Source organism: Pseudorasbora parva, chromosome 3 (genome assembly GCF_024679245.1).
Source record: "Pseudorasbora parva isolate DD20220531a chromosome 3, ASM2467924v1, whole genome shotgun sequence".
In the NCBI taxonomy this organism is placed as follows: Eukaryota; Metazoa; Chordata; class Actinopteri; order Cypriniformes; family Gobionidae; genus Pseudorasbora; species Pseudorasbora parva.
This window is the reverse complement of record NC_090174.1, coordinates 33401545-33428023: the sequence shown is the minus strand read 5'-3', so window position 1 is coordinate 33428023 and position 26479 is coordinate 33401545. Positions and strand designations below refer to the sequence as shown.

Genomic DNA, 26479 nt, shown 5'->3' with positions numbered 1-26479 from the left:
GCGGAGATCCAAGAGAGGGGTGGCAACACACCTTTACACCTGGCTGTCCGGGAGCTTCGCACAGAGTGTGTGAGAGAGCTCACCAGCTGCCCACGAACCCCACCAGAGCACCTAAGCATCACCAATTATGCAGGTACACTACAAGCTCAAGCAAACATTTTTTCACTCCGATCAATATTTTAATCTCATTCATTTTATCAGTATACTTCTCTGTCTTTGCCATTCATCCATACAATCCCTTTCTCCTTTCATCTGTCTCTTTAAGGTGTTAGTGCACTGCACCTGGCTGTACATAGGGGCAATTGTGACATCATCAAAATGCTGTTGGAGGCAGGAGCAGATGCCAATCAACGAGTGAGTAATTACCATTCGATTTAAATACAGCCGTATTTTAAAAAAAATAAAAGAATATAATCTTCTTCTTGAATATTATATTTTGTATATTTTATTATTAGATTTTTTTTAAATAATTAAAGGTTGGGTAGGTAAGAATTATCTAAAACACTTTTGTCCAAATTTGTTTAAACTTTCTTTATATGTCAGTACATAATTAAAATGTAAGTACTCTGAAAAAGAGTATAAAAATCGAGTGACTAGACTTTTTAATCTGCAATAAACACCGCTCATTATATTCTTTCGTGATGAAACGAGTGATTGGCTTGGGCGACTGTCACTCTCTCTCGCTACCATGGCTACCACCCCTTTTGCTACAGGATCTGCCCACGTGCGCACCTGTTTGATTTGAGGAGTTCAAGCATAGATATGTGTACGCAGATGGAAAATGTATGTGAAAAAAACTTTGACCCTTTTGAAAGTGTTTAAATTAAACTAAATGTAAGAGTATTTAAAGTAGAGAAACCGATATATTTCTGCTGTTCTATAAGCATGCCCTTCTGTCAGCGAGTCTGTTGTCTATTTTTGCTAAGCTGCTCGCGCTGAATTAAAGCCACTGTGCATAGTTCGTGATCAACTTGACCTGAATAACATGAGAAATAACCGATTTCACCATAAAATCATGTAGTGCAGTGTTCCGTGTGTTTCACAATCACCACATAACATCCAGCGCTGTGAAATGAATAATAAAATACACGAAAACACATCACTGCCAGAAGATTTTACCCAAACTTCCAAGACCTGTTTAAATGATTAAACTAAGCTTATCTTAACTTAAATGTTACATTTATCAAGTGAACAACGTATATACAGCACATTATATGCATGTGTGTTTGGGAATGGGGCATTTGCAGCAGATATATGCTGCCCGTCATAAATCAAAGCACATCTCGGAGAAGAACACCGGCAAATGTGACAGAATGTACGATATTATAGTCTGTATTTGCAATACACGGTTCAGCTGCGAGTGATCAGCGAGACAAAAGCTGCCAGAATGCACAACGGACGGGCGTCGGGCGCGCACGGCTCCCACTCTCCACATGAACTGCTTCTGCCCTGTCAACCATAGATATGTCATATGATGTCAACGGACTGCTTGCGCGTGCAGTGTGACATTTGAATGATAATGTCACTACATGCACTCCTCTCCTTCTCCGCTCGTCTCAGGTAAATAATGCGTCTTCCAGCTGAGCGGTCTGCCGTTCATGTGTTTTGGGGACGTGGCTTTGGAAAGAGCCCCGAAGGGAGAAGGTGGTGTGAGTGGAAATAATGAGTCTTTAAAACAATCGTGAGAGGTCTACAGACACTCAATTTTTATACTTTCTTTTTCAGAGTACTTACATTTTAATTATGTATTGATATATAAAGAAAGTTTAAACAAATTTAGAAAAAAAGGTTTTTAACCAATTGTTACCTACCCTACCTTTAACTCTGGCTTTGCAGGATTTGGGGTCAGGTCGATCTCCATTGCATTGGGCGGTGGAAGGTCAAAGGTCAGCGGTAGTGGAGTTATTATTGTGTGCCGGCGCATTGGTGAATCAGCGCTCTTATGCTGGCCACACCCCGTACTACTGCGCCCTTTACAGACCCAACAAAGAGGTGCAGGCCCTACTTAGTTCCTATGGGGCCACATACACACAGGATGATGAGGAAGAGGAGGAGTACAGAGAGAGTGAGGAGGTTAGAGAGAAACACACACACTAACAGAATGCTTAAAAGTATGATTATTTACTTATAATTTCTGTTATCATCTGTTACAGGAGGAGTTTGATGATGTCATCATTAATGGACAGCGAGTGCTGTAGCTGTAAAACATGGACACTACTCTGCCATTAGACCCTTTGAACTCCAGCTGAACGATTGTGCTGTCTGAGTGTATTTGGTGGAGGCTATTATGTGTGTCTGTGTGTGTATTTTGTTTTAAGGTACAGTATGATGTCAGTTTGCTGCTTCTGGTTCAATGGAATACATAGCTAGATTCTGTTAGTCATGGATGACCTAAGTTATTTAAGCCTGACATCACGCAAAGCCTTTTCAAAGCTATAACAATGGAGGCAGCTTTTTATGTAGTAAAACCTCTCACTGGCTCATCTGTATGTGTATGGCATAATTAAAGGGATAGTTTACTTAATGATGAATAATCTGTCATTGTTTTATCATCCTCATGATGTTTCAAACCTGTATGACTTTATTTCTTCTGGAGAAGATTTGAAAAATGTTTTTTTTTTGTGCACACAGAAAATGGCATTGGGGTCCAATGTTGTGTGGACAACATATCTATCAAATCTTTAGGTAAAATACCTTCTTTTTTGTTAATAAATAATTTGTGTTAAGAAGAAATAAGTCGCACAAGGTTTGGAACGACATAAGGATGAGTTAATGATTTAATTTTAGGGCGCGCTATCGCTTTAAGAACCAATTTCCCTGGATGACGGCATGGCTGTGCTACTCCTACTAGTGGGTAGATCAATTATGTCCACAACATGACAATAGTGGCTTGCTTTCTTTATTTTTAAACTAAATTATTAGCCTGGTTTAGCTGAGGAAACCTTGAAGAGAAAATGGAATGGTTTTTAATAAACTGGTTTACTTGCTATTATTGTTTACCAAATAATGGCAGTGTTTTTCGAGTGGAGTGTCACTGTTTCCATGTTGACCTCCCAAGTGTCTATTGTATGTTTACAGTGGATTATTTTCTTCTTTCTTCACATATAATGGGTCTTAGGGTTGAAATAGGATAGACAAGAGCTGGATATGCTGAATGCAGAGATGAAGAGTAGGTCAGTCAGTCGATAAACTAATTACAGACATCACAGAATTCTACAATAAAAATGGAAACAAATGCAAAACTTTGGATTGAATGCACAGAAATAGAATTAGAGCTAAATTCTTGATCTAAGGATGTTTAAACTTAACTAACCGGTTACAGTTACACTATCATATTATTTAAACTGTGAAGCATCTAACATTCCAAATTACACTAAACACAATTATGGTCTTATTAAAGCACACACGTACTTATATGTGTGTATATATACATATATATATATATACATACACACACACACACATATATATTTATACACATATATACACATATAAGTGTGTGTATATATATATATATATATATATATATATATATATATATATATATATATATATATATATATATATATATATATGATTAAACTGGTTCTGTCTTGACAGAGTTTTTAATTTACTATAAAAGTGGATGATCTCTTCACTCAATATGGCATTATGGTTATGGATATATATACAGTCACCTGTTTATAGGCCTATTTCAGATTTTCTGTTTGTTGGGGTGAGCGCAAAAAATACTCAATAATCAGGGTTCCAGATTGACTGGTACTTGTCCTCTGTCAGTTGACTGTATAATGTTGAGCAGATTAAGTTTGTCCTGTTTTAAATTACATGGTTGATGGTTATTAATCCATTGAGAATATGTCATTCTAGTTGTACGAATAAAGACAGGAGGGACTAACATTTAGGGATTAATGAAAGTGTAGCCATGTCTTAAACCTTGAGGTACAGCTGTTGTAGAGGGGAGCTGGATTTGCAGTGGAATGTTTCTTTCCTCTCATCTGTACATATTTCTGTTTACTTGGTGATGGGTGAAATGACTGAAAAACTCTTAAAAACCGTTCAAATGGACAATAAACAATAATGATGAGAAGACTTTTATTTTAGTTTTATTTGTCTTGTGCACATAATCACACAAATACAACATTTTCTCTTGATGTAGTCACATCTTCTGTCTTATCGGAACCCAAATATTTTTAACATTCACTCCTAACATTCACTTTTTTATACACACTTGGAATTTTTAAAAAGTGTGTGTGTGTGTCTAATATTTACAGCCAAACCAAAGTAGAAAAAAAACCTTTGTAATCATGATTCTCATTAATAGGTAGTGACATATTTTTGACAGAAATTAAATTAGGCTGAGGAACAGATGTAAAGCTTGTTTATTTTGTTTATTATTAAGTACATTTTTAAAGGCAGTATCACATTAGTTATGTATAGGAATTGGAGGGTAAATTCTCCTGAAAATAGTCACAATGCAAAGGATTCTAATTGCAGACTTTTACATTATGCAAAATATAAATCCTTTTTTTCTTTCTTAAATTGCAAAATGTGTTCTAATTCCTGAATACATCTTCCTGAACTCAGGGTCAAAGGCCAGCTCAGAACTCTTTAGCGGTATGTTCGGTAGTTCTTCTCCTGCACACACAGGGTTACAGATGATCCAACACCAAACCCAGCATACAGGGGTTCAGAGAACTTGGCCTGAAATCTGTGGATGAGCTCCATTGTCTCAGACACAGTATAAAAGGATACAGATCCTCCAGCGTAATCCAGGTACACACCGATCCGTGTGGCACGAGCTGCTCCTGGCAGATCTTTATCCATCTTATTGTGCCAGGCGGAGTATCCGGAGTCTGAGCACAGGAGGCTCCAGGATTTATCGTTGTATCCCAGAAGACTGTTTGAGTTCTTACCTTTACGGCTGATGCTCTTGTAGGCAACTCCAATGGAAAATTCCCCATTCCACTCTGCCTCCCAGTAATGCCGTAATCCACTGAGCGGCTCCTTGCACAATATCTGGCAAAACCCATCGAACCGCTCCGGGTGATCTGGGTAGAACTGGGTTGTTCGCTTCCGGATTACCCGATGATTCCCGTCTGAAAGGACTAGCTCTTTATAGGCAGTGTTGAGATCAAATGTAAGTTTACAAGAATCTGAAATAAAGAAAAAAACAGTAGTAAAAATAGACTCATTCAGCATTTGAAAGAATAAAAGTTATCTGTAAAATTAAGAGATTAATTCATGTTAATTTTCAATTCACTCACATCTGAGGAAATCCAGTCTTGATTTAGGCTCTGGAATATCAGTTCTTATTGGAGCTGAAAATATAGTGCAATAAATGAGCAGAGGTGTGCTGTAACACTTTTTTCTAAATAAACAGAAATGTAAAACCCCTTACCATTCAAACGTCCTCCAGACCTTGGAATCAGGATATAGACTGAAGTATCACTCACTGAAAAATGAATCATGCAAAAATAGTTGATCAAATATAGCATTATGTACACTACCATCAAATCGAGGTGACTTTTAAAAATATATATATTTTATTAATATTGTACATTTTATAAAGATGCATCAAACTGATCAAAAGTGAGAGGGATATTTATAATGTAACAAAATATTTATATTTAAAATAAAGGATGTTCTTTTAAACATTCTATTGATCAAAAAAAATCTTTAGAAAATGTACAGCTGTTTCTTGAGCACCAAATCAGAAAATAAGAATGATTTCTGAAGGAGAATGAATTATATTTAAGGCCAATTCACACTGGGCCATCTGTCTGCACTAGTTTTTGCCAATTAGAAAACATTTTAAATTATATAATAACATAACAATATTACAGTTTTTACAGTATTTTTGACAGCCTTTGTGAGCTTATGGAGACAACCACAAACATTTGAACAATAGTGTGTATGATGCTTTCCGCTTCATTGTTTGCATTTACGTCCATAAGTGGTGCAGAGCTAATTATATTTTGTATGCTGCCTGTGTACTACTATTTGTCTACTATATAGAGATGTCATGTCTTTTCCTTAACCTCTCAGTGGTCTCCTTAGTTTTCATGGTTACCTTGTTTGGAGATGTTTCCCAGCTCTTTTTTGCAGATGTCGTCCAGGTGTTCTTTCATGTCAGAGACAGTCTTGGTGATCTCACTGAAGGAAAACTCTGGATTTATCAGCACTTTGGGCACCATGGGCTCCGGTGCAACTGATAGTGTAGGAAAATTCTGCATACATAATGAAGCCATTTAACAAAACCTGTGCTGTTAAGTAGCTGCCAGTTAAATTTCCAGTCAGGCTAGTCCACAGATTAAAACTTTTTTTTAATGGTAGAAATCCTGAATGATGGCTTATATTTGAGTGGATGTTCTTTACCTGTAGGAAGTGAATGTTGTCTTCAGTGTCAAGTATTTGACGTAGTTCAGCATCTCTCTTCTGAAGCTCCATGATCTCTTGTTCAAGTCTCTCTATGTAACCCTGAGCCTGTTAGCACATTAAAGGTTTAGTTCACCAAAAAAATACAAATACTGGCATTAATTACTTACCTTTATGTCGTTAAACACCTGTAAGACCTTTGTTCATCTTCGGAACACAAATTAAGATATTCTTGTTGAAATCCGATGGCTCAGAAAGGCCTCCTTGACACTAATGTGTGGTGATTCATAAAGCTTAAAAAATTGTTTTGAAATCGGCCCATCAATATATGTCGCTATTTAGTTTTTTTCTTGCACAAAAAAACTATTCTCGTAGCTTCATAAAATTATTGTAGAGCCACTGTAGTGAGATGGGCTTTGTAACGACGTCTTTAGTGCCTTTAATGGGTCTTGAGAGAGGAAATGGCATTGGTGTCAATGGAGGCCTTTCTGAGCCATCGGATTTCAACACTAATATCTTCATTTGTGTTCCAAAGATGAATGGAGGTCTTATGGATGTCGAACAACATCAGTGTAAGGAATTTTTATTTTTGGATTAACTAACCCTTTAAAGCTATCACAGAAACTGTAACAGCTCTATAACTGCATTATGTGTGAAACTTATCAGTTACAGTTATTGTCAGAATTATTGGCACCCTTGGCAGGGGTGGGGTCATATAAAAATAAATGTTTTTTTCTCCAAAACACATTGGCCACAACTATTGGCACCCCTAGAATTTCTTATAAGTAAAATATCTCTGAACTATATTCCAATTTTAGCACACCAGGGTGACTGGTGCATGCCAGTTTCACAGGAAAATAAATATAGTTCTGATGTGCAGCAAAAGATTGTTGAGCTTTATAAAATAGAAACTGGCTGTAAAAAAACAGCTAAATCATTGAAAATCCCCATTTTCATCATCAGGGCAATAATTTAGAAGGCCCAATCAACTAAAGATGTTACAAAACTGCCTGGAAGAGGATGTGTGTCTCTATAGGCTGTGTGCCAATTCAAAGGCTGCATCCTTCAACGGCCACGAAGTTTGGACTGAACATTGTTAAATGTTAGCTCAGGGGTTTTTCAACTTTATGATGCAAGGTAAGGACAAGGTATATGACAAGGGTGCCTTTTATGAGGGGCTGCCTAAAATTCATCTTTATATTTTATTTATGAAAAAAACATTTAAACTGTTAGATAAGCAAGCAAGTAAGAAAGTGTGACATTATAAATACAATATTGTTTCCAAACATAAACTGGCTATACTCAATGTTGGATGTATAAACGTGAAGAAGAACATTTTTCAATGACAAATAATTTGTATAAGCAACTTCCACAATAAATGTATGTAAGCCCTAGTGAGCAAGATAAATGGGACTATAGTGAGAAAATCTCAGCAAAAGATACAAGCAAATAGCCTAGAAATCTAGACGCACCCTAGCGGCAGCAAATCTAATCTGCCGCGAGTGTCGTCTAGCAACTCTCAAAACCCTTCTGAGCTCTAAACGCCAAACTCAGGCGGGGCTTAACATAATGACGGCAGAGCTGCGCTTGCATGCTTCTAGTAAACACAGAAACAGTCTTTCAAATCAGCTTTGACCGCGACTTGGAGACTTGGGGTTAAGCTTTTCTATGAGAAAATAAAAAAAGAACGGCACTGAAGTCATTCTTAAGAAGGGAAGATGTGTTCAGAGTTTTGCCGACCGGATACGGCGAATGTTTAATCTATCAACAAGCTCTGCTTCATCTTCGTTGCTCTGGTTGGTGTAGCGCTATCCTACCGCGTGCAGAGGGAGTTTGAAAGACAACCGTTTATCCCGCCCCTCGGATTGAGCCCTGTCAATGGTGAGTTTCCAGACCAAACATCTTGATGTGGATCTGGCTTGTCAGGCTAACAAGCAAATATACAATACTGGAAAGCATGTATATGGCAAGAAAGGAGAGAAACATTTAGAACTAAACAGTTAGAATGTTTGGTAGACTTAAACCATTTTTGCTTTGTCTTTTTATAATCTGAAAATTTCTGGGGACCTCAGTTTGAAAAGCCTACGGGGGACTTTTCTTGTTGCCTAGCAACTGTGACAGCTGCCAGAAGTGACACTAATATTTATACTAGACTTTTCTGAAAGTTTTATTAGACTTTCTGAAAACAATAGAGTGCTCACAAACTCTAAATATATTCACCATGGCCCATTGCTGTACATAATAAAGAGTATAAACTATATTTGAACTCAAGTTTTATTTTTACATTTATACCACTAGATATTAGCCTGACAAGCCAGACCCACATCAAGATGTTGGGTCTGGAAACTCACCATAGACAGGGCTCAATCCGAGGGGCGGATAAACGGTTGTCTTTCAAACTCCCTCTGCACGCGATAGGATAGCGCTACACCAACCAGAGCAACGAAGGTGAAACAGAGCTTGTTGATCGATTAAACATTCGCCGTATCCGGTCGGCAAAACTCTGAACACATCTTCCCTTTTTAGGAATGACTTCAGTGCCGTTCTTTGTTCTTTTTTCAGAGAAAAGCTTAACTCCAAGTCTTCCAGAGTCGCGGTCAAAGCTGATTCGAAAGACCGCCGTTCGCCAGTTTTTGTGTTTACTGGAAGCACGCAAACGCAACCCCCGTTGCAAGGGTTGGCAAGGCCGCAAATGATCCATCTGTTCTATCCTTTATTTCACAGGAAACAAAGGACACATTTCACTTTTGAAGGAGCTTTTGAATTTGGAAAGCCTTCGTTGTGCCCTTCGAAGGATGCAGACTGTGAAATGGGACATAGCTATAAAGAGTTTGAGACTTTCCAAGGATCACAGCTGGAGAATTACAGAAATTAGCTGAGTCTTAGCGTCAGAAAGTATTCAGAAAATATCATTCAAACACCATGTTGTTTGGGAGGGTGCTCTCATCCAAAAAAAGATTTCCACACATTTGTAAATCTTTTACTTCAAAGAAAGACTATATAATTATTTGAATAAAATATCAAAAGGACAAACAAATCAGATTTAGTTTCCCAGTCTTCTTGGATCATATTTACCAAGGGTGCCAATAATTCTGACAATGACTATATCTTTTTTCACTGTACGAGTGTTTGTCAACACAAATTAAACTTTAAACAAAAAATTGTTCTCAATACAGTTCCCATTAAGCTGCTGGGGATTTAAAATGGATGAAATAAATGCAACATTGATTTGAATTCATTACATCTGAATGTAATGTGTATGCACCTGAGCCATGGAGGCCTGTAGATTGGCCTGTATGAGCTGGCTTATCTCAGCATGCCATCGCTCTACCGCCTGTAACATCTCACTGAAGATTTTATCACTTTCAGTCTGTGCCCGGTGTGCATTGCCCTAAAGAGAAAGTGCAAACATCAGCATCAATCCACACAGCCATTTAATTTCATCCACCTTTTTAAAGTGGGAAAAAAACTTTCAACCAGGTTCATTAACTAAAACTGTAAATATTTGTGTCCATCTTGGATAAATTGAAGATTTTTTGTTTGTTTGTTTGTTTTACTGTACATTTAAATTTGCCCTTATTATGCTATCTTCATGTTTCATCATTTAATTTTGGAAGTCTCCAACAACAGGTTTACATGCATTTAAATGTCAAAAAGTAACATTTTCTCAAAATATACATTGCACATCACCACAATGTTCAATGATTCTCAAACGACTTGATAGAGTCGTTTTTGTGATAAACACACTGTAGAGCACAGCGTCTTCTCGACCTCACTCTATATAGGACAGTCGTTAATGACATCACACACAGGTGTAAAAGTAATAACTTCTGCAAACTAATCTATTTGAGATTGTTGAGATGCTGCTATAACGAATATTTCACCTAATGACTATTTTAATAATTGTTTCATGTCATCTTGCTTTATTTGATGTTTGATTTATCGCAGGTTTCCTCAGTCATAAGACATAATCGGCTTTTGGGTGTCACTCCAAATCTTCTTTATGACTCTCTGAACTGTACTAACCTTGAGAACATCCACATTGTGTCTGAGTTCTTGAAGTTCTTTCATTCGATCCTGGATAATGTGCTGAACCTCTGTCTGAGTCGTAACCAAGACTTTCTATAATCCCACACAAAAACGCACAAAAGAGAGCTCTGAGATTATTCATTACAGCAGCTTATTTGCTAGACAACATTTTTTTTTTCAGGCAAATAAATAATACAATAGTGTTATAATAGTCCTAACAATTACTTTAGGTTTGCATCAAATAAATGAATACTTATATTCATCAAGGATGCATTAAATTGATCAAAAGTGACTTTTACATGCAAAGTCCTACAAATAGGTTGCAACATATTCTTTCAATTTAACTTTTGGTAAAAAGTTAAATTCAATAGTCCACAAGTTGCTTTGGGAACTTACTCTATTTTGTAGATCTATTAAATAGAGTAAGGCTATATTGACTTTTTAACTTTAGAAAATTAGGTTAATGTTTTAAGTCAGACAGAAACCGTAAAGATTTATAATATCTTCAAAAAGCGACTATCTTCAAAGATTTTACATTTCAACTTTCATTGCCAGGAAACAATAATTTTTTTGTATAATAAATATAATTTATCATACAAAAATACCAAACCGTTTTGAATTAATACAAAAATATATATAAATGCATAAACTAGTTCAGACCAGTTCACAACTTTGCCTTGTTTTTACAAAAAATATCTTTAGCCTGGGAACACAGGCCAACCTTTCAGTTAAAATCGTCCTTCAATGTAAAGGTGACTAAACTATAATCCTGAAATTCACAAAAATCACAAAGATTTGTCTAATTTAATTTAACATTTTTAACTAGATGTTTGAAACCAACATCTAAAACTACTAAGAGAAAATAATTTTTTTGGAAAATGGACTTGATAGTTTCTCAGATATGACCTCGTTCTGGTCTATTCTCGATAATTGTAATCTCCTTATGTCTCACCTGTTTCTCTGTGCGTTCGTCATCTGCACTGACGATGTTGTGGCTGCGGTGTTCTCTTACTGTACACAGCACACAGATGCACATCTGGTCTGAGCGGCAGAAAAGCTCTAAGCCTTTCTCATGCTGAGGGCAGATCTTCCGATCTAAGTGTCCTGTCTCGTCCACCAGTTTGTGTCGTTTAAACGTGGCTGATTCATAGTGAGGCTTGATGTGTGTCTCGCAGTAATAGGCCAGACACATCAGACAGGACTTCACCGCTTTGCTCCGCCGACCGGTACAGAAATCACACAGCGCGTCACGCTTGAAGTAAGGAAACGGGGTGAGCTCACGTGGGGGCGGCCGAGGCTCTGGGTTGCCTACGTGGGGTGCGTTACGTCTGAGTATGGGTCGAGGAGTGAAGGTCGCCTGGCACTGCGGACAACTGTACACACCGAGGGGGTCAGAATGGTCCCAGTAGATCTTAATGCACTCCAAGCAGAAGGTGTCTCCACACGGGATGGTGACGGGGTCCCGCTGGATGTCTGTGCAGAGTGGGCAGGTGTATTCCAGGTAGTCGGATTCTGCCATTTTCTAAAAGAAAGACAGGTGAATTGAAAGTACAACTGAAGCCGGAACACACCTGTATTTAAAGATCAGCACAGAGGGGGAAGGTGCTGAACTAAAAACAGTGTGAGTTTAGATGAGGGTTTATGAGGTATCCTGTTCCAGGAAGTCACTTAGAACACGATTAGAGCAAATGATAAAGCAAGCATTAAACTGATAGTTCACCCAGAAATTAAAATTATTTTAATTATCACGTTGTTCATATATGATTGTCTTAATTCTCTGGAACACCAACATTTTTGAAGAAATTTTGTTCATACAATGAAAGTCAATGGGGTCCAAAACAACTCTTTTGACTTTCATTGTTTGTGTTTGGGGGAAAAAATTTTTTTTTCAAAATACCTTTTTTTATGTTCCACAGAAGAAAGTATGTCATGTAGAATTGGAATGACATAAGAACAAAAGTTACATTTTTCGGTTAAGTGAAATCTAAAGTAAAACTCAAGGACAAGACAGTGCGCTCTCTTTCTCTCTCTCTCTCTCTCTCTGCACTGCAGCGAAATGTGAAACTGTTTTGTCTGTAAATATGGAAAGTGGTTAGAATAAATTTGTCTAGTCAGTGCTTGCATTCTGTGAGTAAACTACTGTGACATGACAGCACAGTGTGTACTGTACACACAGCCTAGTGTCATGTAAGTAGATCACAAACAAACCGCGGCAGAATTTCAAGGTCAAACTGGCTGGTGTCACGATGGGAAATTTAGTACAGGGTAGAGGTGGCCTTTGCAGTTCTGATGCCCATTTCAGAGCAACATCTGGAGTCGCAGCTATACCCACCTGTTTTGTAGTGATTCAAAGTCCGATTTAATTTCCGTGAACCGGTTCTTTTCTAATGGTTCAAAAAGCCATAGGTTTCACCAATTCATAGGTTCCTGACATCATCATGCTGTGATGTCACTATGCAATTCTTTTATACGTTTTTATGCATGAAGGACTAGGCCTATTTAACAAAACCAGTTCGCTTAAATGAATGGTGTTTGTGGCTACAGTTTCATTCGTGGATCCTTTATGTCGGATAGCCTACAACTGAATACCAGAAGGGATACTGCTACAGCCACTGGGCATGTTCACATCAATATTGCATTGTTTAATTACTGTATTTGCATTATTGTAAGTGTAGAGTAGCCTACATTCCTAAAAGTTTAGCATGCACAGCACACATTACAGACATGCACAAACGCGGATGTGTTACTATAAAGTAGCCTATAATAAACTTTCTTAAAATGTATTGTAATATTGACAGAAAGCTTTTTCCAGGTTTGAATAAAATATTATTTATTAACAGTAGTCATACTAAGCATATTTCCAGTACGTGCCTCAGACTTGCGTCACCAACTCAATCATCGTAGTCCTTGGCAAACTGTGACAGCTGGTTGATCTGCTGCTACTTTGGCTTTTGCGTCTTGTGCATCAATCCGGAGCTAAACTTTGATTCAGTTCAATTAATGAAGCAGGTCAACTGGTTAACTGCTAAGAACTGGCCCAAAAGAACGATTTGTTCAAGAACCGAACATCACTATTGTTTAGACACTGTTCAATAAAGCTTCAGATGTTCATTCATATCTCTCTCTCTCTCTCTCTCTCTCTCTCTCTCTCTCTCTCTCTCTCTCTCTCTCTCTCTCTCTCTCTCTCTCTCTCGTCTGATATGTTCTGATAACTGGTATTTTCTGTTTCCTTCCTTTCTGAGGCCCTTTTCAAGTGAAAGCAAAACAAAGGCACCTATACTTCTCTTAAAAGTGTTGTAATTTTTTGACTTTAAGTTTCGTGTCAGAATGTCTATTTTTGTTTTGGTATGTGCCATACTGCACGTTGCCATTTTACCCAATAGTATTTCACCACATGTTGCCAGTTGGCATAAAGCACAATGTACCGCTGCCATGAAAGCCAGCAAACGAAATGGGTCAGTGTTTGCAGATTCTACCTGATGTAAAAAGCATTGGCATCCATCTAAATATCAAAAAAAGAAAGAAAAGAAATAAAAGATGTACATTTAAATGCAGAAAAATAAACGTTCCTGTTGCATGTCATCAAACCGGCAACCCGCGTGAGAGTTGAGTCTGAGGGATGGGTGGGGAAAAACTTTATTTTAAATTTGGACCTATTTCAAGCTGTCATTCTTACATACAGCACCTTTAACTTATATTCCTGGCACCTGCTGAATCTGTCTTCTACACAGGCAGTTGGTCTACTAAAATTGTTGTTTTATTTTAGCTAGTTGTCCATCCACTGTTTTTGTATTCACTTAATTTGGCTATATTGGCTGTATAAACCTAAAGAACATTTTCAATTCAAAATGATTTGTATAAGCAACTTTCACAATAATGTATGGAAGCATCTTACGTTTTGCGTTAAGAATACTGCCTTACAACCCCAGTGAGCGAGATAAAGGGTTACTAAGTGCGGAAAACTCTCCAATTAGATGGATAGAAAAAAAGAAAGGAGAGAAACATTTAGAAATGGAAGAGTTAGAATGTTTGGTAGACTTTATCCGTTTTTTCATTGTCTTTTTATTCTCTGAAATTTTCTGGGGACCCCTTGGAACCTTCCGGAGGAGCCCTCTCTCTCTCTAGGCCGTCCTTAGACGAGCCTTCCATCGTTGCCTCCAGTCATCCCGACTCTCCATGCATCTGGCCAGTTCATTGGTGCTCTGGGCTCCTGCATCCCTCTTGAGTATGTCCACATACGTTAGCGTGGGACGTCCTCTTGACCGATGGCCATGTGTTGGTTCCCATAGCACCAGCTCGCTGGCTGGCAGCTCTTGATGCCTTCGGCAATGTCCTGCAAGTCTCATTTCCTCACAGCAATCTTATTGCTCACTCTTGGTATTCCCTCATACAGGATTTTATTGGTTACATGCTCACTCTTGCCGATGTTAAGCACTGCACGCAGCATCCTGGTGTAGCACCCGTCCAGGGAGCTTCTCTAAGGTTGGATTCAGGGTCCAGCATTCACTGCCATAGAGGAGAACGGACTCTACCGTTGCGTAGAAGAAGCTGAGCTTGATTTGGCGGGAAAGGTTGGAGTTCCATACACTGTTCATGCCGTTCAGGGCCCTGTATGCAAGTGCCTACTTCATCACTTGTGACCAGTGCCCAGGTATTTTAAGTCCTCAACTTCTTTCAGCACAGTGTCTCCTGCTGTTATCAGAGGTTGATGTTATGATGAACGTTGTAGGTCATGACCTCAATTTTCTTTGCATTTATCCTTAAGCCTAGTTCACACTGCCCGATTTTTGCCCCGAGTTTTAGTCGCCAACAGGTTTTGTGAAATCGCCGACAAAATGCCCGAGATCATAGGCAAATCGGTGCTCGTGTACGCGAGTGACAATCACGCAGTGTGAATAATCAAAGACCCGATCAGAGAGAATCGCAGACGAGTCGCCAACGCCGGTGAGATATTTGGCATGCTAAATATCTGGAGCTGTCGGGGATTGAAACTCCTGCTGTGTGAACTGCGTTCTGACTGAAAAATCGGCGATGACCGACAGCCAATAAAAGAGTGAGATACAGGGCAGCGGGAGGTTAAGGGAGGAGTTATAGAGCAGAATATAAGTATTTTAATAGATATATTTACAATTCTATCAAACAGAAACAAAGGCCAAACATTTGCACATCCAGCCACAGCAGCAGCGCATTACAAAATTGTTTATTTAGCTCAAACTCTCAATGCAGAACACAATCCTGGCTCCCTCTGTCTCTCCAACAATTTCTTCCGCCGTAATATTTTTTTCTTTTTCTCCAAAAATCAGCGCACATACAATTTGAAGCAAACTTTGTGCAGTTTATCATTTTTAATAACAAAACAAGTCTAGCACGAGAACTCCGGTCTGACGCACGTGTGATCTTGCGTTGTTTACTTGTCACATCGCACGTGTAGTTTGGGAAACGTAGTTTGCGCACCGGAGAGAGAGAGTTGTCGGTGATTGCCGATTCTTCCTCTTGTTCAGTCATGCAATGTGAACTCCTCTTTCGTCAAACCATCGTGCAGTGTGAACACAGCAGTGACTGAATGATACCCCAGATAGTCATGCAGTGTGAATAGAGCAGTGACCCGACGAGTTTGAAAATCCTGCAGTCTGAACAAGGCTTTAGGCCAAACTTGGTGCACTCTAGCTCTACCCTGTGTAGTAGTTCCTGTGCTTGTTCCATGTTGTCGGAGAGCAGACTGATGTCATCTGCATAGTCAAGGGCTGTCAAGACTACTGCCGGGTGTCGACTTGACTTCCTTGGTGTCAGCGTGAAGCCAAGTTCCTGCTCTCGCCCACTGATTGCCTTCCCTGGACCCCAGTTTGAAAATCCCTGGTCCAAACTAAAGCACATGGCGCAGGTGCAGCTAGGGTGAATCCACTTTTGCTAGTTTAATGATGGAAAAAATGGCCGGCACACATGGTCCAAAAGGGTTGTAGGCCTACCTTGCAAGCAGAAAGGCTGAACGTCTCTCCAGAGGGAAATCTTTTTATTTTTAAAATTTCAAAATGTTTGTGTGTGTAATAAGCAAAGTGTACACGCATTGTGCACCACACATATTACTAAAACGGCCTTTAAATAACATATACAATTCTGTGCTATTGACTTTAGACCAGGTTTTTGTTGGTTAAAATGGGCAAACAAATGGGCGCAAGTGCATTTGCTATTTAAACAACGTGGTTCTACTACCTGTCCTACTACTACCTACTACCTGTCCACTTGATCCTATACCCACTCACCTCCTTCAGGCTATTTCTTCTTCAATCACTCCTGCACTCACTCACATTGTCAACACTTCTCTTCACATGGGAACCTTTCCCACAGCATTTAAGCAGGCTCGGGTAACCCCACTGCTTAAGAAACCCTCTCTGAATCCAGCACTTTTAGAAAACTACCGACCGGTATCCCTTCTGCCTTTCATTGCAAAGACCCTTGAGCGAGTTGTGTTCAATCAACTCTCTATGTTTCTTGAACGGGACAACCTCCTAGACTACAACCAATCCGGCTTCAAAAGCGGCCATTCGACTGAGACTGCTTTGCTCTCGGTAACTGAGGCACTGAGACTGGCAAAAGCAGCTTCCAAATCCTCAGTGCTCATTCTGCTGGATCTGTCTGCTGCTTTTGACACAGTTAACCACCAGATCCTCCTGTCAACACTTAAGAAGATGGGGATCTCAGGAACTGCTCTCCAGTGGTTCAGGTCTTACCTCTCTGGTAGGTCCTACAGGGTGTCATGGAGAGGTGTAGTGTCTAAGTCACATCATCTAGCTACTGGGGTTCCCCAGGGCTCAGTCCTTGGACCACTTCTCTTCTCCATCTACATGTCATCCATTAGGTTCTGTCATTCAGAAACACGGCTTCTCCTATCACTGCTATGCTGATGACACTCAACTCTACTTCTCATTTCAACCAGATGATCCTACAGTCAGTGTTCGTATCGCTGCCTGTCTGACAGACATTTCTGACTGGATGAAAGAGCATCATCTTAAACTCAATCTTGCAAAGACAGAATTACTTGTTTTCTCAACCAACCCAGCTCTTCATCAAAATTTCTCCATTCAGCTTGGTTCATCGACCATAACTCCATCAAGGACAGCCAGAAACCTTGGAGTTGTGATTGATGACCAGTTAAACTTCACTGACCACATTACTGCAACAGCCCGGTCCTGCAGATTTGCTTTATACAACATTAGAAAGATTAGACCCTTCCTATAAGAACAGGCTGCACAACTCCTGGTTCAAGCTCTTGTTCTCTCCAGACTGGACTATTGTAATGCTCTTCTGGCTGGGCTTCCAGCATGCACTATCAAACCCTTGCAGCTGATCCAGAATGCAACAGCGAGAGTGGTCTTTAATGAGCCGAAGAGAGCGCATGTTACGCCTCTCTTTATCAAACTGCACTGGTTGCCAATGGCTGCTCGCATCAAATTCAAGGCACTAGTTATCGCCTACAAAACAACCACTGGCTCTGCACCAATATACCTAAACTCACTTGTTCAGACTTACACACCCTCCAGAAGCTTGCGTTCTGCGAGCGAGCGGCGCCTCGTGGTTCCATCCCAAAGAGGCATGAAATCGCTCTCACGGACATTTTCCTGGACCGTTCCCACCTGGTGGAATGACCTGCCGATCTCAATTCATGCTGCCGAGTCTGTAGCCATTTTTAAAAAACATCTTAAGACACATCTTTTCCAATTGCACTTGACCAATACAGAATAGCACTTACTGATCACCACAGCAACGACCAAAAAGCGCACACTCCTGGATCATATCTACGTCTCTCATCCGGATTTGTGCCTTCAGGCAGGTATGTTACATAGTTATCATAACTATCAAAATCCAGTGTTCTGTATTTTGCGTACGTGAGTTTTTGTTGTAGATGGCTATTGCTGCACGTTTAGCTAGAATGCCATACAAAACCAACCCATTGGGCCACTGAATCTGCATTAAAGGGGGGGGTGAAACACTCAGTTTCAGTCAATCTCATGTCAATCTTGAGTACCTATAGAGTAGTATTGCATCCTTCATATCTCCGAAAAGTCTTTAGTTTTATCATATTTATAAAAGAAATATGGGCTGTACCGAGTCTTTCCGGAAAAAAACGAGCGCCTGGAGGCGTATCGTGTGGGCGGAGCTAAAGAATGACGAATGTGCACAAAGCGGTGATGTCCTCAAGCGTGGAGAAACCCATCTATCTCAGCTAATACAGATAATGATCCACAATCAAATCTGAGGCTGAAATAAATTGAACAGGAGAAACGGCAACATCAGGATGTCCGTCTCTGTGGTATGGACTGTATTTAGGGGCCTTTGTGTGTCTTTACGCGCAGTTTATGAGGACATGATTCGGTTTATGGACTATTGTATGTGACTAAACCTTAGAGGTAGCAAGCAAAACGGTTTTGCACGTCAGAGTCAGACTAGTGTTATACAGAACAACAATGGAGTAACCGTTAGCGCATTTGAATGACGAAGCACGCGATCGTATCGTTTACTGATGTTTACTCATGCGACGGTAACCAATAGCATTAGACATTTGAAGTTGATTTACTCACCGGCTGCTTCCAAAGCAGGACCGAATCTTTATCGCTGGGACCGCTCTGTCAAAAACACACTTCTTTGGTATGATTTGGTGAAGTCCTGTGACAGCAGTGACCGTGGAAATCCACTTTGCGACGCGACTGAAGCGATGCCTTGAAGCTTCCCGTCATTTCTGCGTTCAAAGCGGTTCAAATGCAGCGCTGCCTTCCCGGAATGCTGTGCTGAAGCGTTGAAGTCGCTCGACGTCACCCATAGGAATAAAGTGGAGCGCGGCGCGTCATAAGTGTTCACGGACGACTGGATCTGCACCTGAGAGACTGTTTACGGTGCATTTCCTCTCTCTCCCTCTAGTTACGTGCGCGCGCACCCTTCCGGGAGAAGAGCCCGTACAGCCCATACAAGGACCTTCCGCTCTATTTAACGTCAAGTAGACCCATACTCGAAAAAAACTCGCTGAAACTTGTGAGAAACCGGAAGGAGTATTTTTAACACAGAAATACTCCATCAAACGTCCAACATTAGTTTTTGAAACTTTGTCTATGTTTAGGATGGGAATCCAAGTCTTTAAAGGTGTAAAAAGCTCAGCATGAAACAGCATTTCACCCCCCCTTTAACGACAACAGTTGGGGCAACAGCCTTAGTCCTAATGGGTTGTTATCATAGCTATCAAAATCCAGTGTTCGGCATTTTGCGTACGTGAGTTTTTGTTGTAGATGTCTATAAAAAAAAAAAAAAAAATTTTTTTTGTGTGCTGTGCTAATTAATTGAGATTTCTTACAGCTCTTACAGGTTGTTGGCCTTGTCTGTTTCGTTGCTTCTATTACTCTCCCCTTTTTTGTAAGTCGCTTTGGATAAAAGCGTCTGCTAAATGATTAAATGTAAATGTAAATGGTTCTGGACGTGAAAATGATAACCGGGCTAAAAACTAGCAAAAGACACATACATCGTGCTTAATAGGGCCCTTCATGTTTTGTTTTGTTCTGTTGTAGCACTCCCTATTGTTGGATTTATTTATTTTTTACTTGGTGTGTGTCCTCAAAATGTGCTGTTGTCAATGCGTCAAGTTTGGATAATTTAAAAACCCTTACAAATACAATAGGGTTCTGCGGTTGGACCCCTAACAAAAGAATGGAAATAGAAGTTTGCAACATCAGGCAGCATAACATTATTAAAAACATTATGTAGTTAAAATAACTGGAAACAGATGATACTGTAAGCTTTTCACATTAAAGTTAAAAATAAGGCATCCCTGTGCAGTCACAATGGTGTCCTTGCAGGTCCAGGGAGGACATGATAAAGGATGCTGAGCCGCCATCTGGTTGAGCTGCCAGACCTGCACTTCAGAGAAAAGACACATTCTTTACACACATTAACATCTACCAATTGAAAGAATTGTTTATACGGCACAGCTAGCGTACATCCTTTTATTATCACAGTCTAGCCATCTTCTTGAAAATATATTTTATTTATAACACTTTTCATTATGATCAATCTCAAAGTGCAACAATGGAAAAGGGAAAAATAATGTAAAGTAAAAATATAGAATAATACAAGCAATCAACACATAAAAGCCTTTCTGAACAGAAAAGTCTTCAGTTCAGCTTTAAACTGGTCCAGGCTCTGTACTGCTCTCAGCTCACTGGGGAGGTGGTTCCAAAGCCGCGGTGCAGACGAGCAGAAAGCTCGATCCCCCATGGTACGAAGCCTGGTGGTGGGAACTTGAAGAAGCAGGTGGCAGGAAGATCTGAGGGTGCAGGTGGAGGATCACAGAGTGATGAGTTCCTGTAGATATGGAGGTGTACGGTGATGCATTTATGTGTGAGCAGGAGGATTTTGTAGTTGATCCGGGATGAAACAGGAAGCCAGTGCAATGATGGGACTTATGTGATCATATTTACGGACTCTCATAAATGCTGCAGCTACGCAATACTTTTCTGTGCACATGGACCAAATCTTGAAAGAATGTTTCCCATATACCTTGTTGAATCTATATTTTGGGGTCAACCGGTGTCCTATCAAGTATTAGAAATGTGTAGTCAAAATTGCATGTGTACATAACATCTGTTAGTATTGATACATTTTAGTTTCAGTGAGTACTTTCATATTCATTCAATATGAAACAGTTCTTTAAGCTCCAGGTTTATGCTTACATTTCTAAAGCTTATGTGTTCTCTTAAGCTTTAGCAACTATACTGTAATTTATGAGCGGATTCATACATCTTTAGGTTGTCTTTGCAGCCATTGGATGTAATATGATACCATTCTTCTAGCATGCTCTAGAGGGAGCTCTTGTAGTTCATTTACAGTTTTTTTGGATTGCTTAAGCATGATTTTCAAAACAGGGCCTGTGTTTTTAAAACACTACACACAATTAGCACAACCACACACCCAATTAGGAAAACACTACAGATCCTTTGCATAATTAAACACTCTTGTAAAAACTATACACTTCTGTATAAAAACCACACTTTGTTACCATATGAAACACACACGTTTCACATTACTATACTCTCTTTGCACGAGTTACACTCTGCTGTGATAAACCTAAAACACTTTTAGCACTTCTGCTTCCCTATGATTAGAGGAGGCTACCATCAATAATGTACAAATATAATGTAAATCCACCAAACACTACATAAGACCAATGTTGCAGACTGAAGAAACTGGTGAACTCACCTGCTGTTTTTTATAGTGCTTATACACCTGGTTGGTGTGTCTACAATTAAAGGGTTACTTCAGCGATTAGCATATGGCCTTGTATCAGTAGAAACCCTGAAGTATATTCGAATGATTGTGCTTTCCCCCCTCATATCCCCCTGACACAAGAGATTTAGGCATTTTATTTCTGGAAAAATTTCTCCTATGATGGAAATTGACGATAGGAGGAATGTTTGAAATAAGGCTAAAGAATACAGCCAGCAGAGGGAGCCATTTCCGCATGTTTTGAACCCGCGCATGGGCAGTGGGAGGTATTACACTCAGGCACAACAGGCACTCATTTAAACGGAGCTATGGTGAGCAATGTAAGTCTTTTAACTTCTCAAATTACTTTCTATGAAAGTTAAGCTTGCAAAGGCATGAACTGAAACGCGCCAGACTGAACTCGCGTTGTGAAAGTATGCCGCGAGTGTAGTCGCAATTACCTCAGCTCTCATCACGAGAGCTCATTCAGCTCATTTATCTGACTCCTGCAGTTAGTGCTCAGTGCTGTGATACTCGCGCGGTGACTCACTCATTACTGTGACACATTCAGTTTTTAATTGTAGTGTCTTCAACTCAGTCACAGTAATCCAGTAGCGGTGGCTTTGGGAATGGCCTCACAGGGCAGCGGAGCATTCTGGGAATTGTAGTCTTTCATCCACATTCAACAAAAATACATTTTCTGTCTTTTCTCAGTCTAGAAGGCAGCAAATTCAAAAATAATTTCACATTTCTACTACATTGATGACCCAGTTTAAATACAGATTCATCTTCCCAGCGCTGTAGTACCCCTTTAAGCAAACAAGTGTTTGCACGCCTGATGACTGTGTTGAACCAATTGGTTGGCCGGTGTGGTAATTTGACAGTCAGTGCTTTGGTATTGCAAGGAAGTGACTTAATTATAGATTTTTGTGTGTAATGTATGTTAAGTGTGTTTAGTGTTTTGCAAATCACTGTGTGTAGAGTTTTGCAGCCAAATATGGGCTGATGTTTTGCTTCTTGAGTGTAAGGTTTTGCTAATAGTGTACTACATTTAATTTTAGTGTGTAATCAATCCAAAAAAGTCCTTATCTCTCCAAAAATGTTTTTGGCTTTTGTACCACCAAGACATTGTTTGGCCTTAGGCCGGAGACACACTGCTAGCGTGGCGTGAGCATGGCGTTTCTGTTGCATGTCAGACTTTTCTCACAACATCGCGCTTCAGTCGTGTCGCAAAAGTGGATCTCCATGGTCACAACATCGCGCTTCAGTCGTGTTGCAAAAGTGGATCTCCATGGTCACAACATCGCGCTTCAGTCGTGTTGCAAAAGTGGATCTCCATGGTCACAACATCGCGCTTCAGTCGTGTTGCAAAAGTGGATCTCCATGGTCACAACATCGCGCTTCAGTCGTGTTGCAAAAGTGGATCTCCATGGTTACAACATCACGCTTCAGTCGTGTCGCAAAAGTGGATCTCCATGGTGACCGTTTAACATGGGAGCCGAAATAAAAATGGACACGCCACGCAGCCGAGATGCTCACGACATGCTTGCAGTGTGTCCCCGGCCTTATGCTGACATCAGCCTAATTGTAACAGTTATGTTAGATATTGTTAAAGTGATTATAACATTTACATTATTTGGAATATGGCCAAATTCGAGTTAAAATCAACATATTTGTGTAATGTCAACAGTCATTGTTCCTCTATTTGTGTTGTCAGAAACGATGAGTTGCTGTGATTGGGTCTCCATCTATGTGGTCGTGTTGTATGTAAGTGGTGAGTTGCTCAGAGCCATTAGACAAAAATGCACTGAAGCCATTTGAGCAAATAACATTTAGAGCATCACAGTCCAACAACATGTGTGTACGTGTGTGGATTCACTGCATGTGTAACGTCTGAATGCTGCTCTACAGAGACTGATGGGAAAGGGTGTGGCAGCAGAGGGACAAAAACAAACACAGGAGGAGGAGAGGACAACGAGGGACAGAAGGTAGAAAGCAAAGGAGTACTCAGTCAGTAATGTAAAAGAGAGGACAAATATAAAGAAAAGGGTCCAAAAGGCAGAGAAAATAGCAAGAAGACAAGAGGACATGTAGCAGAAAGAGGGATAGAGAGCCGAGTGAAGTCATCATTTGTGCTGGGCTGTGCTCTCTCCTCCCCTTGCGTCTTGCGTCATTCTACACACACACACACACACACTTAGCACAAGCATAGAGGAAAAAAGAGGAGCACACACCCACATTCAGCATCCTTTCAGTAGCAGCTTAGCATCAAAGCATCCAAGATTGTCCACCTCACTGTCAGGTAGGCTGAATCTCTCCTTCTCTTTCTCTCAATAACACACACCCCATCCGGAAGTCTTTGTGTTATACCTACAAGGCTAAACAAGACCAGCAGGGATTTATGCATGAGACACAGTTAGCTTGTTTTTATAGTACATATTTCATATAATACAGTGCATTTGAATATGTATTCTGCACATACAGAATTAAAGGAATATAGAGAGCATTACTTGTTTAACAACCATTTATTTTCTCATAATGCAAACGTTTCATGCATTTATGAGTAGCCTTTAAACAATTGAATGTACTTTTTTTCTGTAAATAAAGGAAAATGCAGATGCAAATTTATCATGATTTTATGGATTGTATGATGCTTTCACAAAATTAAAAATACCCAATATTAGAGAGAGAGAGAGAGAGAGAGAGAGAGAGAGAGAGAGAGAGAGAGAGAGAGAGAGAGAGCGCTAGCAAAGACAACTGAAGCTAATTTAGTAAAGTGGACTTGATTAAATTATGGCTTTTAGAGTGAGTTATATACATGTGTGTGGGTGCGTGTGTGTAGTCCTGGTAAACCTACATTATGGGGAAAAAATGCCCCCACAAAGATGGCAATATCCGAAAACAACTTATAAATTATATTAAGTGATGTTTTTTGAAAATGTAAAAATGCTAAATGTTTTGTGATGGTAGGTTTAGTGCAAGAGTATAGAATATACAGTTTTTACAGTATAAGAATCATTGTGTCTGTGGAATGTGCCCATGAAAAATTAAAATGTGTGTGTTTTGTTGATTGATATTTGTAATGATATTGAAAGATATGTATGAGCATGGAAGATCATGGAAAAAGGTGTGGAACAGTAACTATCTATAACAGATATCAAGACATACGTTATTAGGAGAGGCCATGATATATATGACTATATTAACAAAGTAGTACAGGATTGAGTAAAACAGTAATTATAGGCCTATATTAATAAAATAAAAAAAAATCAAAGTACACAAATACTAAATAAGATGAAGAGTTGTTTACAGATCATATAAAATATTTCATCACAGCTGGATAACTGTTTTGACCATGCAAACCAGTGTTGTTATTATTAACTACAACTACAATTATTCTAATATTTTTTGTTAATTGAAAGCTGGAACAAAAACTGGAACAAAAATAAAATATAACTAGTAGATGAAAACCTTAAACTTAAAAACATTTTTGAAAAGCCAAATAAATATATTAATAATTTTAGTATGTGATAGTATATAATAGTAGTAAATAACACTAAAGGACTGAACTGGAAAGATCCATATAATGTTGCAATAAAACATTATAAAATTAAAAAAGCAAAACTTAAAAACATCTTTCTGTTTTTTTTTTTCTCTCATGCTAGATCTGACAGCATGGCTGAAGGTTCGGGCGAGGTGTCGCTGTCAGAGGTTGAGACAGCATTTCGTAAATTTGCAGTTCATGGAGACACCAAAGCAACAGGGAATGAGATGAATGGGAAAAACTTTGTTAAGCTGTGCAAGGATTGCAAGGTCATTGATGGGAAAAATGTCACCAGCACGGATGTGGACATTGTCTTTAGCAAAGTCAAGTATGATTATTAGCACTATTGTCCTGTGCATTTCAATGGACGTATGCATGACTGGGCCTAATTTTGTGCTGTTCTGTGTCTGCTAATGTGTCTTAGGGTTAAATCAGCACGTGTAATTACGTTTGAGCAGTTCACTCAAGCCATGGCCGAGCTGGCTCCAAAACGTTTTAAAGGAAAGAGCCAGGAAGAGGCAGTACAGCTTCTCTACGGTCTCATGGCCGGCAAAGAACCTGCCAACATTGGTGTCACAGTGAGTACCAGCTGAACAAAACTGTCTGTTTTCATAGATAAAACAACAATGTACAATAACCATGGATAATACGTTTCTCTCCACAGAAAGTGGCAAAAGCCTCTGCAGTGGACAGGCTAACAGACAGCAGTAAGTTCACTGGTTCTCATAAGGAGCGCTTTGATGCGTCTGGAAAAGGGAAAGGCCGTGTTGGGAGGGAAGACATCCCTGACACTAGTGGATACGTCTCGACATACAAAGGCCAAGGCACCTATGACAGCAAAGTAAAAGAGGGTGAATGAAAGAGTAAAGGATGAAAAGAGGAAAATGCCTTATGCATGACATAATGTATATATTTGAAGTCTTCCTGGTTTTATTTATACAGCTGGGTTGTGGCTTGCCTGTAAAAACAAACCTATTTAAAACTTTGCACTTTCAAACCTGCAAGTACTTTATACTCTGCCATTATAAATCATCAATACCCTTTGGTAAGGCTTGTGTTTGGTTCTCACCACCATGTAGCAACCTGTCTGTCTGTCCTTACCTGCTAGCTACCTGAAAAACATTGATTTGAATCCAAGGGAACAAACTGATAAAATGCATACCTTGAATGCTTTACACAAAAGCGTTTCCAAATGCAAACCAGTGAAACATTTAACACACAAAGCAACACTCCTTAAAGGGTTAGTTCACCCAAAAATAAAAATTTGATTTACGCACCCTCAAATCA

The 26479-nt window shown here is 39.5% G+C and overlaps 3 protein-coding genes across 3 annotated transcripts in view; 2 read left to right on the top strand and 1 right to left on the bottom strand.

The window, feature by feature from the left end:
* The window catches only part of nfkbib (nuclear factor of kappa light polypeptide gene enhancer in B-cells inhibitor, beta), a 4482-nt gene extending 1860 nt beyond the window's left edge, over positions 1-2622 (top strand). The window contains exons 3-6 of the mRNA XM_067438531.1: positions 1-133; positions 266-354; positions 1837-2073; positions 2154-2622. The exon at positions 1-133 is cut by the window's left edge and continues 72 nt beyond it. Of these exons, the coding sequence (XP_067294632.1) occupies positions 1-133; positions 266-354; positions 1837-2073; positions 2154-2198 (504 nt within the window). The 3' untranslated portion in view covers positions 2199-2622. The remainder of the gene's footprint in view (positions 134-265; positions 355-1836; positions 2074-2153) is intronic.
* Positions 2623-4311: 1689 nt separating this feature from the next.
* On the bottom strand, positions 4312-12045 carry ftr84 (finTRIM family, member 84). Its single transcript, XM_067438530.1, has 8 exons — positions 11357-12045; positions 10402-10497; positions 9641-9766; positions 6376-6483; positions 6071-6227; positions 5399-5452; positions 5265-5318; positions 4312-5153 (listed from the first exon to the last, which is right to left on the bottom strand). Exons 1-8 carry the CDS (start codon positions 11921-11923, stop codon positions 4609-4611), a joined length of 1707 nt encoding a protein of 568 aa, XP_067294631.1. The 5' UTR covers positions 11924-12045; the 3' UTR covers positions 4312-4608.
* Positions 12046-23650: 11605 nt separating this feature from the next.
* On the top strand, positions 23651-26479 carry tppp2 (tubulin polymerization-promoting protein family member 2). Its single transcript, XM_067438535.1, has 4 exons — positions 23651-23950; positions 25314-25520; positions 25617-25770; positions 25857-26479. Exons 2-4 carry the CDS (start codon positions 25324-25326, stop codon positions 26049-26051), a joined length of 546 nt encoding a protein of 181 aa, XP_067294636.1. The 5' UTR covers positions 23651-23950; positions 25314-25323; the 3' UTR covers positions 26052-26479.